General features: G+C 31.6%; 1 protein-coding gene across 1 annotated transcript; it reads left to right on the top strand.

Annotated features, from left to right (window-relative positions):
• The first annotated feature begins 9493 nt into the window (after window positions 1–9493).
• Window positions 9494–11261, top strand: LOC134245725 (mucin-2-like). Its single transcript, XM_062727984.1, has 2 exons — window positions 9494–10631; window positions 11053–11261. Exons 1-2 carry the CDS (start codon window positions 9494–9496, stop codon window positions 11259–11261), a joined length of 1347 nt encoding a protein of 448 aa, XP_062583968.1.
• The last annotated feature ends 332 nt before the right edge of the window (window positions 11262–11593 follow it).

Raw genomic sequence — 11593 nt, 5'->3', positions numbered from 1 at the left:
AATGTCTCAGGTAAAATCATCAAATGAGATATAATTTTACCCCAAATACTTTATTTTCAAAATTTCCTTGGCGGAGGCTCCCTAAACCCCATCAGCCTTTGGCTGCTAGACAACTAGTACTTTAACAGGGCTAGTAGAAATAAGAAATTGCTAGTCCATTTAGCAACTGTGGTTTTAAAGTTAATGTCGATCCCTGGATTATTCAAGGAATCTATTTTTAGACCATTGTTGCTTTAATAGAAACAAGAGTCGATCCTCATTATTGTAACAATTATTGTACAAACGCAGGTATATTTTTAAGACATATATTAAAATCTTTAATATTTGTTAAGAGTATTTCTATGAAGCTTCCAATTAGCATAAAACTGCCTTTTTCCTGACATTCAGAGACATATCTATATTAAGGCACTTAAAACTAAAAATAGAATGGAACTCCCATATAAAATATTATAAAATACTTCCTAATAATGCAGCAATGAGATCTAAAACTTTGCCAAAATAGATTTTTTTTATACATTTTTCTAAAACATATCTTTTTATAGATACATATTACTAAAATAGGATAAAAAGCCTACCGATGTTTCTTCATTAGATGACACTACTTGTTCTAAAGTATAAAAACACATAAGATTTGGAAACTTTCCGCTGACAATTTTTCTTATTTTGCTTAAAAATCTCAAAAAATGTCAACTGCCCCATGTAAGCTCACCTTAGTAAGCTTTTCTGATAAAAAAAATTATCCGTTGTCTGTCATCGTAGTCGTTGTCAGCGTCGTTGTAAACTTTGCACATTTTCATCTTCTTCTCAAGAACCACTGGGCCAATTTCAACCAAACTTGCCACAAAATATCATCGGGTGAAGGGAACTCAAGTTTATTCAAATGAAGGACCACGTCCTCTTCCAAGGGGAAATAATTATGAATAAGTGAAAAATTGATGGCATTTTTAAAAAATCTTCTGTCCAAGAACCACTTGGCCAGGAAAGATGAAAGTCAGATGAAGCCTTCCAGGTAGTGCAGATTCAAATCATGACCCCCGTGGAAAGGATGGGGTCACAATGGGGGTTCAAAGTTAAACATGGTTTACATAGGGAAATTTTTTAAAAATCTTCGCAAGAACCATTTGGCCAGGAAAGATGAAACCTATGTGGAATCATCCTCAGGAAGTGTACATGCAAGTTTTTACAAATCATGACCCGGAGGGGTAGGGTGGGGCCAAAATGACTAATCAAAGTTTTACATAGGTTTATATAGGAAAAATCTTTTTTTTCAATTTTTTTTTAAATCTACTTTTCAAGAACCATAGGGAGAGGAAAGTTGAAACACATGTTGAACCATCCTCAGGTAGTGTATATTCAAGTTTGTTCAAATCATGACTCCTACCCCCCCCCCCCCCCCCGGGTAGGGTGGGGCCATGATGAGGGGTCAAAGTTGAACATAGGAATACATAGGGAAAATATTTTTTAAAAAATCTTCTTCTCAAGAACCACTTGGCCAGGAAAGATGAAACTCATGTTGAAGCATTTCAGTTAGTGCAGATTCAAGTTTGTTCAAATCATGGCCCCAGGAGTAGGGTGGGGCCATGATAAGGTGTCAGGGTTCAAAGTTTAACATATGAATACATAGGGAAAATCTTTAAAACTCATCTTCCCAAAAAGCAAAGCAATGATTGGTCAGACTTATATGGAAGCATCCTCATGTGGTGTAGATTCTTACGTTTGTTCAAATCTTGATCCCACTTGAACCCACTTTAATATTTAAATTCTTCAATGCTGAACTGATTTGCCAGAGCTCAGGTGAGCGATGTGGCCCCTTCGGCCTCTTCATCAAAATTTCAGAAATCATGTCAGTACCCATGAATTTTTTCTTACAGGAGAAATATTTCTGAAATAAAGGATTATTTGCCCTGTCTATCTAATAAGTTCATAAATCATATGATCAAATGTTTTGGTTAGAATGTATAAGGTACCAAAAAATAATCATTTACATTTCCTCGATTTTCATGTTTTCCCTGAGTCAATGCTTTTTGAAATATTAGGAAAACACTTTAGCTCAAGAATTTATAGGCAAGACCCTTACTGCTGATATACTTTGAAAGATTGTGACATTCTATACATTTTTATTCTTAATAAAGAAATAAATACGGATAATTAGATATTGTTATGGTGGCATTTTTCTGCCCAAAATATGCAGGATAAATTACAATATTTGCATATCCACTGCTCTCTCCCACTATGAACATGTAGTCATCAACTGCGTTCATAGGACTATAGAAGCAACTGCTTCTACTATGAGTGCAATTGCTCTATCACACTTGTGTAGAACAATCTCCGTTACATTTATACTGCGTGTTGAGAAGTATATATATGAAATGTTTCATAAGAGGAATAAAAATAAGTTTTTAATAATATTCTTTGAAAAAAAGGAAATTCAGAATATTTAAAATTGCTGATTTATATCTTTAAAAATTCAATTTTGGTCAATGTATTTAATTGTTTAATAAAACTTTTCAAAAATTGTAGAGAACTGTCATTTTTATTTTTTCGTATCATGTATATTTGTACAAAGAACGATAATTCTTCACACTTGGGTAATAACATTCAGAAAGAGAAAATTTCTTTACATGTTCAACTAGTATATCTAGAGTCTACTTGAAGAATGATTTCAGCTATTAAAAATAAATAGAAAAACTAAAAAAAATTAAAGAAAGGCATTCTGGAGTAATAATCATTATAAAAGCATTCTCATTTTTGCATCATAATGTTCAATTATTGATTTTTGTCAGAGGGTTTTAATAACGTTGATCGATGACGTCAAAACTGCATCAAAACAAACATGTGATGACGGCGCTGCTTGTATCCAGATAACTGTGTTGGATAGGGAAATACTTTATAGATATGTTTGTGATTTATTAGAGAAAAGGAGCATTAATCAGGTTTACTGATTTTAAAGCCGTATGTTTTTCTTCACTGATAACAAGAAGCTGCGTCCTTACGTAAGTCAGAATTTCCTCTGATATTCTTGAAAAAAATCAAAGAATGCAAATATAAGTAATAAACAACGATTATTCAGTGAACATGGCATTATAAATAGCAATAGCTCTGCTGGCATATTTTCCATGATGCGCTAGCGCGCATCATCGAATATGCCAGCAGAGCAATTAACATGCAACATAATTATGTAGAAATGCATCATAATTATGTAGAAATGCAACATATTTATGTCTACATGTAAGTTAATTATGTTGACATTCAAGTTGCCAATCTTAGAAGAAAAAATAATTTAAAAATAGGTAAATTTACTTACTAAGGCCTGTATCTGACATTTTAGATGCAAGATGATACATACTTATGTAGACATGCGACTTATTTATGTCAATATGCAAGATAAGTACATCAACATGCGACTTATCTTTGTCAATATGCAAGATAGTTATGTTAACATGAAAGATATGTAAGTTGATATTATTATAATTTTTAGCAACTTATTATATTGCATGTTTACATAAGTATCTTGCATATGAAAATATAACTTGCTTGTTGACATAACTAAGTCGCATGCTGACATAACTTTGTACCGAAATTAAATATCGCAGACATTGTGCAATATAACATATATATGAAGTCTTCGCATAGACGATTCGATTTAATCAAAGAGGAAATTAAGCAAAATTCGAACGATTTGTAACATCAGATCTATTAATATATAGTATTGCATTGCACCGATGTCTGATTTATATAAAATAATCTAAATTGTTATACCTCTTCTTGCAGGTCCATATATCATATCTAGAAAAGCTTTCCTCTATTCTGAGTGTGTGCTTTTCCTAGGACCCGGGACACTCTTTGAAAACCGTAGATACGTGACTGATTTTTATTCTCCGAGATTGGTCATTTGAAGAAAACCGTTTTTTCAAAATTAAAAATCTAAAAATTCACGCTGTCAGTAAATTGCATTTGTTTCTCAGAATAAACAAAAAGAAATTTGCTGTTTTCACAGTCATATAATTCTTTATGTACATGTTTTTTAAATTCTCTCAAAGAGCAACTTCATAAAATTTAAATTTCATAAAATTTATATGACAGTATAAATCATTACATAAATCTGAATTTACCAAATTAATCAAAGCAGGATTGGGGAAAAACATTGGGTCTGTGACAGCACTAGGTAATGAGCTTGTGTGTTATCTTTAAAACGAAAAAGGACAAAATGCAAATTATTTTAATATCCTATAAATACGGAAGCTTAAATGGCTCTACACTTGTTGTGTTATTACTTTACACATACCTTGAATTGTATTAAGACTTTTTAACATAATTGAAGGCAACCTCTTTTGTTCAATAGATTTTTTTGTTTTAAGTTTTATCGACCGAAATAATATATTGATTTTCAGATATTGATCAAAACAAGATATTTTATATGTAGTTATATTGATATAAATATATGAATATTTTCGAGAAGAAGTCTGAATAAATGAGTTTTTGAAATAATTTGGCGGGGGCGGGAATTCTTATGAATCTTCACTTCACTTGGGAAGCTTATGTACTGTGTTATTGCTATCGTGTACGATTATAGGCTGAAAAAAAATTCAAAAAATATTTGAAAATTGGAGATGGAGAGACATCAACAGATAAATTATATGCATTGTCATAGGGGGATTTTGTACCCATCATTTTGCAGAGGGAATATGATATATTCTATGGTGGTTCAATCACTGCTTATATCACTTAAGTTCAGTGGGGGATTGCAAATCGCTATTGAATAGAAAGTAACAGTATAATAAATGTAACACAGATTACATGTATGTACGTTATAAATATTGGATGTTGTTCCACTCTGTGTTATACATAGGTTCTGACTCATAGAAATATACCTCCAATGTAAATATGAAACCTCCTAACCCACCCACCCGGCCCCCTGCATTAGAAATAAACACCAGATCCAATTCCTTATTGCTAAAAATGATATAAAACATTTTGTAATTTCAGCCATATGTATAAGTGTAGTCACAAAGTTTAAATATAGGAACATGTAGGCCTAGTGTCAGCCATATTAAATATATAACAAAACACCAGATCTAATTCCTTATTGCTAAAAATGATATAAAACATTTTGTAATTTCAGCCATATGTATCAGTGTAGTCACAAAGTTTAAAAGAGGAACATGTAGGCCTAGTGTCAGCCATATTAAATATATAACAAAACACCAGATCTAATTCCTTATTGCTAAAAATGATATAAAACATTTTGTAATTTCAGCCATATGTATAAGTGTAGTCACAAAGTTTAAAAGAGGAACATGTAGGCCTAGTGTCAGCCATATTAAATATATAACAAGAAATACACCCCGGGGATTTAATAATCAAACTGCTAGAATTTTTTTTAAATTTTTGAGATATATTAGTGGATCTCAGGTGCACAGAGATACTCTTGCCTCATCCTCTTCGAAAGTGGTGATCGGTACAATAGCCCCCTATGGATCTAACTTTTAATGTGTCTCCATTTCCCTTTTTCAATATACTTTTTTATTTAATTCAGCTTTCAGTCGTGCACGCTGGCAAATACATGATTCATGAGCTTTCACTGAATTCCGAATGAAGTAAAGGTTCATTAGAATTCCCACCCCCGCTAAGTTTATTCAAAAACACTTTATTCCGACTTCTTTATCGCAAATATTCATAAATTAAAATCAATATAACTGTAATTTTTTTTTTTATCATATCAACAATATTATATCGATATGATTAAATATCTCGTTTCAAGCAATATCTGAAAAACAGTATATTATTTCAGTCGATAAAACTTAAAGCAATAAAATTTATTGAACAAATTTCAAGAAGTTGCTTTCAATTATGTTAAAAAAATCTTAATACAATTAAAAATATTGTATAAATAAGGAGGTATAATATCATATATGTTGATAAGCTGATAAAATACAAGACAATATACAAAGTTAAAACAGAACAAGCGTAGAGCCATTTACGCTTCCGTTTATAACTATTTTAATTATTTTATTTAAATCAGACATCAATTCAATGCAATACGTTAAACATTTAGGATGAAATTCATTTTCTCCTTGTATGTCTTCATCTTAATGTACAAAGATTTGATCTCATAAATAATTGTAAAAATAAATGTAAAATTCTTCAGTTTCTATCTTATGATAATCATTATTGTTGGTTCATGACTAATGAAGACCCTGGCATCCTTAGATCACTGGCTAGATTCCTTGGTAACCTACCTTAATTGAGAAAATTTTGATATGCTTATATGTACTTTTTTCCCAGTTTCTTGCCTTTGACTATAATATTATTATAACATATACAATACATGTATGTATCTTCAGTATATCTCTTATATACCTCTTTATCAACTGCTCTCGTTATATGTAAGATCATGATTGTTCTATCAATTGGATTCTCCTCCTTCTTTTGTTTATATATTTTTTTGGCTCCTTCAGGGGCAAAAATTGGATTAATAAAATCCTGTATCTTTCATAAATCTGATGTTACATGTCGTTCAAATTTTGTTCAACTTTTCTCTTTAATGAAATCGAGTCGTCTAAAAGTATTCATATATACTATATTGCTCTTATGTCTGCGATATTCAGTTTAAGCGGCATAATGTATAATGTGTATAAATCGTCTAAAACATATCAGAAAAGTATTATTCACCAGAGGTTGTTGTCATTATTGAATTAACAAACCTTGAAGTACTAGTAATTGTATTTGACAACATTTTAGTTGCATGTCTATATATTTATCTAGCATGTTGACATAATGTACGTGGCATGTTCACAAAAATAAGTTTCATGTCAACATGATTAACTCTCTTGTTGACATAAACAGCTTACATATCTACATAATTATCTTGCATGTTAACAAAAGTCAATCGTATTTTTATAATTATATGTTGCATCTTGCGTCTACGATGTCATACACGGGCTAACGTTCGTAAGTTTAACCATATTAAGATAAGATTCTCATACAAGATTTGTAAGTTGCATGTCAACCAGGGATTGCAATTTCTAATCGGTTAACCGGTTACTCGGTCAGAACGATGGTAGTAGGCTAGAAAATCTGAAATCGGTTTGTCGGGAAAAAAATAATTTTTGCAAATTTGAATACAATATCCTAAAATTTGAATTTAAAAAAACAAAAAATATTTCAAATGTTTGCATTTTTGAGTTTCAATTGAAGGTGATTTGAAAATATTTAAGGCACACCGGATTGACATCTTGAGGGTAAATTGGTCAGTTTTCGCGATGTTAATGGTTTACAAGTGTTTAAACACCATGTCGTTACCCACACAGTCCTTTTCTTTTTAATTTTAATCAATTGATTGAACAGCATGATAGACTGATTATAGTATTATATTCCCCCTTCTATCCGTATTATTACCTGTCAAATTATATTACAAAACAAAAATTGTAAATCAATCGAGAATTTAGACTTCATTTTGATAATTTTGACAATACGGAATGAGCTTGTATAACATCTGATTTTTTTTTAAAAATGTATCTGAGACTTGCTTTATTTGTTTTTGTTTCTTTAAATTGAAATAAAATTTTAAACTGTGTTTTGATAAAAAAAAAATATTATTCCTGCATATAACATCCTCTTGGCCTTATTTATTTTAGGGGAGCTTAAAATTAAGGAATAATCATGCAGATAATTTTTTTATACGAATAATCGATTAATCAGCAAGAAGTTCTTGCAGTTAACCGATTGGCGATTTTTTATTCGATTACCATCTCTTATGTCAATATAATTATGTTTCATAAAGACAAAGGTATCTTGCATGTTGATATTATTTTCGTGCATGGTAATATATCCATTTAGAGACAGAAATATGCAATTTAGAAATCAGATTAAACAGCTTTGAAATTTTGACCAGAGATGATTTATTTCCGGAGACGGCACATTATTCATATGTTGTCCCATCCAAACAATCATAACTACTAAGTTAACTGGTAAAGTTCATAATGTACGTAATACGAGGGTTGTCCCATAAAATCGTGGACAAAGCGTTTTTCTCGAAAAGTAATGGGCGCACTAAGCTGAGATTTTCAGTAAATGTTTATTCATCATATTTAAGTAAATCATAATGTTTTTGATAATATATATTCAAAAATAAAGATTTTATTCTGCTTGAATGCGCACAAGGTATGGTCCTACGGCGCACGGTAAAAATAGCATGTTTATATTAGAGAAGACATAAGAATTAATTCGTAATAAAAGTTTTCAATACATAAGATTAGGATGAAAATTATCCTAATTCCATTCCTTAATCAATTCTGTCGTATTTTTAAAAATTTCAATGCATTTGGTTAGTTTTTGGCAGTTTCCCGAGCAATTGAAATGGGAAAGTAATAAACACAATTCACGAAAAATGGCGACTTTTTATGACGTTACGGCGCACCGGAGAGCAGTTCAGATAGATTAGGATGTTGTAATGACGCCTTAAGAGACTTTAAATGAATACAGAAGAAAGAAAATATGAAAAATATCACCAGATCTTTAGTATATAAATGAAATGAAAGTTTTCTTAGTGAAGTCTTCGTGGTTGAGTCCCCAGATAGTACAAAACATAGCCAGAATGCCATTTGTTATAGCAAAGGACGCTGTCACTGTCGACCGTCGATGTGAGATTTTCTTTTAGTTGAATGATGGTGAGAATACTGTCTGTAACTTGCTAATAAATATTCAGAAGATCGCATGAGTGTGCCACATTGGTTTCTTAACTGGTTATAGATACTCACATATGTAAATCAATAAAATTTCTAAATTTAAGTGGGGCTTATCCAACTTTAAGTTTAGCAAAGATGAAATGTGACGCTGTTTTAGACACTTTGACGTTACCATCCGTGCGCCGTAGGGCGATACAGTACATAACATAAAATATCACGATTTGTTTACCTATGCATATATCTATTTGAAATTTGCTATGTATATTCATAATTTATCTGCTAAAAAGTGGTGAAAATTTCAGAACGCAGTGATGATTATTTTTCAAACTAGACAACTTGTCCACGATTTTACGGGACAACCCTCGTATTATGGTATCATGCTAAGTGTCTATTCCAATCTTTTTTTTAAATCGCATGGACAACCTTAACCCCTCAAACTCACTAAAATGCAACAATCTCTAGCCTGAAGTGGCTGCATCATATCAAAAAGGATATATATGTCTAGACTTTGAAAGTTTTTACAAACCTAAAAACTCTAAAAGAATTGGACAAGCTTTATGTATTTTTTTGGAACCTACGTGCATAAATTCAGTAAAAAAAACTTGGGAAAATAAACCTAAGAATATTTTCGCTGCAAATGTAAAAGATTATTATTACTGAAAAATCATATTTAATCTTTTAGTGGATCAATATTAGCATTATAAAAATAATTATATAATTTCTTCTATGGAAAATTTAAATTCAAACAGCTTTAGAAATATATTTCGTCAATATTGCCTTTACAGTAACAACATAATTTATTTATGATGATAGATGAAACAACAGTACCTTTAGAATCTTCGACCCAAGCTATTACAACAAATACACCGTCTACTGATCAACCAACAACACTGATAACAACAGATAGTACAGAATCCTCAGTGCCTTCACATTTTTCAACCCAAGCTGTTACAACAAATACACCGTCTACTGAGGGTCTAACAACACTGATTACAACATACAATACAGAATCTTCAACCCAAGCTGTTGCAACAAATACACCGTCTACTGATCAACCAACAACACTGATAACAACAGATAGTACAGGATCCTCAATGTCTTCACATTTTTCAACCCAAGCTGTTACAACAAATACACCGTCTACTGATCAACCAACAACACTGATAACAACAGATAATACAGAATCCTCAGTGCCTTCAGAATCTTCAACCCAAGCTGTTACAACAAATACACCGTCTACTGATCAACCAACAACACTGATAACAACAAATAATACAGAATCCTCAGTGCCTTCACAATCTTCAACCCAAGCTGTTACAACAAATACACCGTCTACTGAGGGTATAATAACACTTATAACAACAGATACTATAGAATCCACAGTGCCTTCACAATCTTCAACCCAAGCTGTTACAACAAATACACCGTCTACTGATCAACCAACAACACTGATAACAACAGATAGTACAGGATCCTCAATGTCTTCACATTTCTCAACCCAAACTGTTACAACAAATGCACCGTCTACTGATCAACCAACAACACTGATAACAACACATAATACGGAATCCACAGTGCCTTCACAATCTTCAACCCAAGCTGTTACAACAAATACACCGTCTACTGATCAACCAACAACACTGATTACAACATATAATACAGAATCCTCAGTGCCTTCACAACATTCAACTCAGGCAGTAACGACAACTAACTTGTTTACTGATGAACTGACAACACAGATTGTAACACACTACACAGAATCCACGACATCCTTACAACTATCTACCCGATCTAAAGCAACATTAACACAACCTAATAATAACACAATGACAAGTACATCAACGAAAGAAACATCGTCAACATTGATGGCAATTTTGACTGGTGACGTCAGCGTGGACTCGAAAACTACATTATTGCCTTCCACTACTTCAACATCAACATCTGGTTTGATCTTACAAACGATGGATAGATATAAGGCCCCATTAATTGGTAGCAGCATTGTTTTTGTATGCGCTCTTATTACAATATCTGTTCTCATTTGCTCAAAAAACAGGTAAAAAAAATCAGATTATATATATATATATATATATATATATATATATATATATATATATATATATATATATATATATATATATATATATATATATATATATATATATATATATATATATATATATATATATATAACATTATGCTATATTTATAAATACATTGATCAAATTTGTATGTACGTAATAGAAATTGTATTTCTTGTTTGATTGGTTGGGTGGGGGGGTCTAATAACATTTACAAAAAAAAAAAAGCACACAAACATAAAATCTCTGTCTAAAGATTAAAATCCTCTTAATGTTTTTCATTTTAGAAAACCTGTCAACACAATTCAAAGAAATAATCAAGGATTCGAATGGGATAAGAGTTCAGAAGGACATTATAGCAACTCTTCAGTTTACAGTCCTTCTGTCTTTCAGTCCTACTGTAGTAGAGGATCTCTTATATCATCTCTCGGGACATACCGACAGGATAACGGTTACACCTTTTACTCCTACAAAAACTCCACTTATTGATTTGTAAATGATTACATTTACAATGTCTTTGTATCTTTACAATTTGTAATTTTATCTCAGAAAAATACAAAAATCTACTGGTCCATCGATAGGCGCGGGTAAAATATCACGTGCTTGGCGGGACAATTAGAGACAGAAGCAGGGCTATTACTTTTAGCATGTGGATTTGCCGAATCAGGAGCATGTAAATATAAGGAATAACTGTCAACTGTTTTTTAATTCATGACGATGATCACTTCATTGGCTTGCGTGATAATTTTATGCATAAATGTTTATGCAAATAATCACACAAGCCACTCGATTGATCACATCATGAATCCCAAAAAATGACAGTTATTT

Source organism: Saccostrea cucullata, unplaced genomic scaffold (genome assembly GCF_032062105.1).
Source record: "Saccostrea cucullata isolate Sc308-1 unplaced genomic scaffold, CSIRO_AGI_Scuc_v1 ctg2132, whole genome shotgun sequence".
Taxonomy (NCBI): domain Eukaryota; kingdom Metazoa; phylum Mollusca; class Bivalvia; order Ostreida; family Ostreidae; genus Saccostrea; species Saccostrea cuccullata.
Note: the sequence above shows the minus strand (reverse complement) of the source record. Positions and strands in the feature narration are given on the sequence as shown.

Bases quoted from the DNA above. Each gene is read 5' to 3' on its own strand.
- LOC134245725 (XM_062727984.1), top strand. From the start codon at position 9,494: ATGATAGATGAAACAACAGTACCTTTAGAATCTTCGACCCAAGCTATT. The intron at 10,632-11,052 runs GTTTGATCTTAC...TTTTCATTTTAG, and splicing joins TACTTCAACATCAACATCTG to AAAACCTGTCAACACAATTC.